Consider the following 4,196-nt stretch of genomic DNA (forward strand, 5'->3'; position numbering starts at 1 on the left):
TTGACCTAACAAACAGATGTTTTGATTTCAGCACCAATTTTGGGCTCAGAAAAAACTGAGCTGAGAAAAAACACTCACTTCCCCCTGTGTAAGTAACACTGGGGCACTTGGAGGTGGCACAGGGATGTGATGGGAAGCAGGCTGTGTGCTGAGTGAGTGCCCAGTTATGTGTCAAACACTGGTTTATTCTCACAGCTCTAAGTCTCACTATCAAACTGCTGGAACTAATGGGGTGAGCCTGGGGCAGTTAAAGCAGTAGCAAGATTGCACTCCCACAGTGAGGTTAAATCAGGCTAGCCAAGTGGCTACAGAGAATTATACTTCAGCAACAACCTCTTTTTTTTCCCTTAAACTGTTCTGTTCATCTGCCAGTAACCACAGCTCTAAGGGTAAGGATTCCTTTCTGCTTTTCCCTTTAAAACATGGTAAAGAAATCTGGCGCTCATCTCTGTACTTGAAATAAGACAAGTTGTACAGATGGTGGTTTGTCTTCAGCTGGTATTTTAAGAAAAGCCTGGAACAAGCTTATTTCTCTACAGGATCTTACCTCTCCCCAACAGAGTAGCAAGCTGCAAACTGGTGACTGTTAAAACACTTGCAGCACCTTCAAATACGTGATAACCTAAATCGCTGCATTTCTCTTCGAAGATTGTCCTCCTGCCTTCTTCTGATGCCAGCAACAGACTTAATCAAAATCAGCCCCAAAGGATCGAAAGAGCTCAGAGTCCAGGCATGTTTCCTGGAAACTGACAGTCAGCTGATCTGTCCTGGAGATGCTGCTCTGTGCCTGGCTCCATCCTCCCCTGCTCCCGCAAGCCTGCCTGCAGCAGCTCGCCAGGGCTCGCAGCCAGGTTGCTGTTAGTCATTCACACAGTGGCCAGCGCCACCCCGACTCCAGAGGCAGTGGAAAGGTAAGCCTGGTGCTTGTGCCATGGTGCAGGCTCTCAGCAGCAGCACTGAACAGGGAATGTTGCTCCTGGCTGTTACCGGAGGTAGTAATCGACTGCGGCGGAGAAAGCGGCGAATCCTCCACAGCCGATCACGCCGGCCTTCAGCCCAGCTGCAAGGCAAGGGTGGGAAACCATGAGACAAAGCAGGAGAAATATTCTTATTCCCAGTAACTTGTGCTGGCTCAGAGTTCACAGGAGCAGGAACCTGGCAGTGCCCTCTCAGGGGACAGTGACACTGCCACTGCCTGATGTACAAACCCTCCCGTGGCCACTGCTGACTTTACTGTGCTCTCATCTGAGTCCTGCAAGTGGCTTGGTGGGGCTAGGGAGGGAGAGGAGGAGCAGCCACTGCTCTGACAGCTCTAAGAGGATTAGGTCTAGGACAAACACAACTTAAGCTCAATTAGAAGCACTTTCAAGAGCTTTCTTTTCATTTACGCTTCTTAAAACAGGACTGGGGTTTTTTTAAGGAGAGTGAGAGAAGTTTGATGTTTCTGATGAGCAGAACAGCTCTCTCCTACTTGGGCATTTTCCCAGATGTTACCACTAAAGGAAAGTCTCCACTAGTGCTGCTGGACTAAAACTCCACTTCTCATTCACATGTAAGTAAAATTGTCTGTTTGAACTGATACATGAGAAAGGAAAAAAGCATTTTACACATGGTACAAAAGAAATGAGCTCTTTAGTTCTAATTTCAAAGGAGAGTAGCGGAGACAGTGAAATGGCAGATGTGTAGAGCTCAGTTAACAGCTTCTATTTGTATTTTGGCTCTCTCCCATGACACCACAGAAGAGTGTGGACAGCCAGCACCATCTCCTGATTTTTCTTTCAAGTGAATTTTGTTGATTTTCCTCTCTGACCAACCCTTCCTTATCCCCACTTATTCTTGGAGCTGACAGCTCTGCCAGTCCAGAGCACACTCTCACGCTGGCCTCACCACATCCCCATGCAAAGAGGTTTGTGCTGTGTGTGCTGCACTGAGAACATCGTGTGCTGCATAACCAAATCCAATCTTATCACAGAAACAGTTCCCAGCAGGCACCACCAACCTCTGAAGCCGATGGCTCCTCCCGTGATGCAGCCGCTGATAACGCTGTTCTTCCAGTCTGACTTCCCACGATACTGTGGAGTTACAAATCACAGCCAACAAGGAAATATGGAATAACACTCAGTATCTGTGCTAACAGCAAGGACGGTTAAACGCCCTTCCATCCCCTTCTCAGCTGAGGGTGTTCTTCCCTCTGCTCTCAGCAGATGGCCCTGCACTCCCAGACTTGCAGGGCAGGGAAGGGAGGAAGGAGAAGGGAACTAGGAGAGGTGAGACAAATCCATGTGGTGCAATGCAGTGCTGTGGGAAGGATCCTCAGGTGAGCCAGGACAGAACACAGCCCTGAGTATAAAAGTGCAACAGCCACATCCGAGCAGCCCTGAGCCTGGCCATGCAGCTGGTCCTTGGCACAGTGAGAGTCACAGCACCAGCTGACAAAGGTGCACTATTTCCATAGGCAGGACATGCTCGATTTTCACCAGTGCAGAGATCTCTTTGTTCTGCTCCATTGTGCAAGCAGATACACTTTTCTTCTAGATGAGTTAAACTTCTTAACTCATTGTGCCTTTCAGTTAAAAGGCAGGACTCAAATTCATAACAGGGTAATTTTCCTATTAAAAAAACAGATGACAGATTTACCACTGAGCTGCAAAAGGTAATTTCTGACTGTAGGAGCCAGATGAAAATGGGCCTGTTACTCAAGAACTTTCATCAAATGATCCCTTTCTGCATATGGAATTTTTAGACACTCAAATTACCATCTCGCAACTCACAGTTTGACATTTTACACAAGCACTTGTAGCTAGGGTTTTAAAAAGTAATGCCTATGCTTGCCAATACGTTTAGGACTAAAAACAGAAAAGGACTTTGCTACTGCGGAAGAGTTCTTCATTCTGTCAGAGAACAGCAGCTCTGAAGACAGATCTCCAAGGTGAAAAGCTTTGCTGGCCAAGAAAGAACAAAGCAGCCTATTCCATTGCCCTATTACAAGGAGAATATATGTACTTATTTGGATCTAGTAGAAGATTTTAAAGGATACCAGAAAACATTTCTTAATGGTTGAGAGGCTCTTACTCACAGATTCCACCACACATTCCGTGCAGGAGAACATGGCACCCACGATGGCGAAGTTCTTGGCGTAGGAGATGCCTCGCTGCCCCATGTCCTTGAGCACCTCTTTGGCCGTGGGCGTGCGGTAGGGATCCTTGGGATCAAACCCCACGTTGGTGTCGATGCCAGCTGTGAAGATACCGAACGCACCTCCCAGAACAAACCCTGTAGGAGATAAACAGTGAAATTAACTTGGCTGCGCAGGAGCAGCACATTCCCTGCAGGCAATGAAGCGGCTCTGCCCCTGCTGTCTGTGACAGGGCAGGAATCCCTCGTGCTGTGGACACCTGTGACAGCCCGTGCTGTGTGAGGAAAGGCCACGAGCACCTCCAAGGAAGGCAGACACAGATCCCTGCCTGCGACATGTGACAGGCACTGGAGGAGGCTTAGGAGGAAAACCAAACACGGGGACTGCAGTCTCTTCTCCATCTGCCCCTCTCCCGACGCCACAGGAACCCCGAACGACCCCACAGCCGCCGCACCTCCCACACAAGCCAGCGCCGCCTTGAAGGGGCAGCTCTCCATGACCCGCTCCACCATCTTCTGCTCCTCGCTCTTGGGCGGGCAGGGGATTCCGCCGAGGACGGCTGGGTCCCAGACACGGGGCTGCCGCTTGTCGCCCACGAGGTGCTGCAGCAGGAGGCTGTACTGCAGCGGCGGCGGCGGCGGCCCCTGCTCTCCCGGCGCTGAGGGCGGCGGGGCCGCCATGATGGCCATGCACACCCACGGCCGCTCGGCGCCGCGTCCGGGCCCGCTAGAGCCGCCGCGGCGGGGGCGCACGGGAATTGTAGTTCCACAGCGGGGAGAAGCCAGCTGCGCACCGCAGCGTTTTAACTACATCTCCCAGTCTGCCCCGCGCCGACGCCTCCGGGAAGAACTACCACTCCCGGCACGTTCCGCGGCGCGCGCGGGGATTGGCCGTCCCGGGCAGCCAGGGGACTACATTACCCGGCGTGCCGCAGGGCAGCCCCCTGGTGGCCGGTGCGGCCGGTGCAGGTGAGGTGAAGTGAAGGCTCCGGCTGCGGAGCATCCCCGAGCTCGGTGGCGGCGGCGGTGGCGGCGGCGGCTGCAGGTGAGCGCGGGGAGGC

The 4,196-nt window shown here is 52.1% G+C and overlaps 1 protein-coding gene across 2 annotated transcripts; it reads right to left on the minus strand.

Annotated features, from left to right (window-relative positions):
* Window positions 1-481: 481 nt before the first annotated feature.
* Window positions 482-3,828, minus strand: TIMM22 (translocase of inner mitochondrial membrane 22). 2 transcript variants are annotated; one of them, XM_036394920.2, is made up of 4 exons: window positions 3,591-3,828; window positions 3,077-3,273; window positions 2,000-2,072; window positions 482-1,060 (listed from the first exon to the last, which is right to left on the minus strand). In XM_036394920.2, exons 1-4 carry the CDS (start codon window positions 3,823-3,825, stop codon window positions 984-986), a joined length of 582 nt encoding a protein of 193 aa, XP_036250813.1. In that variant the 5' UTR covers window positions 3,826-3,828; the 3' UTR covers window positions 482-983. The 2 variants fall into 2 exon arrangements, with proteins under 2 accessions (XP_036250813.1, XP_036250812.2); XM_036394919.2 differs by lacking the exon at window positions 482-1,060 and having other exon boundaries at window positions 1,614-2,072.
* Window positions 3,829-4,196: the final 368 nt, after the last annotated feature.

The sequence above is a fragment of the Molothrus ater genome, chromosome 21 (genome assembly GCF_012460135.2).
Source record: "Molothrus ater isolate BHLD 08-10-18 breed brown headed cowbird chromosome 21, BPBGC_Mater_1.1, whole genome shotgun sequence".
NCBI lineage: Eukaryota > Metazoa > Chordata > Aves > Passeriformes > Icteridae > Molothrus > Molothrus ater.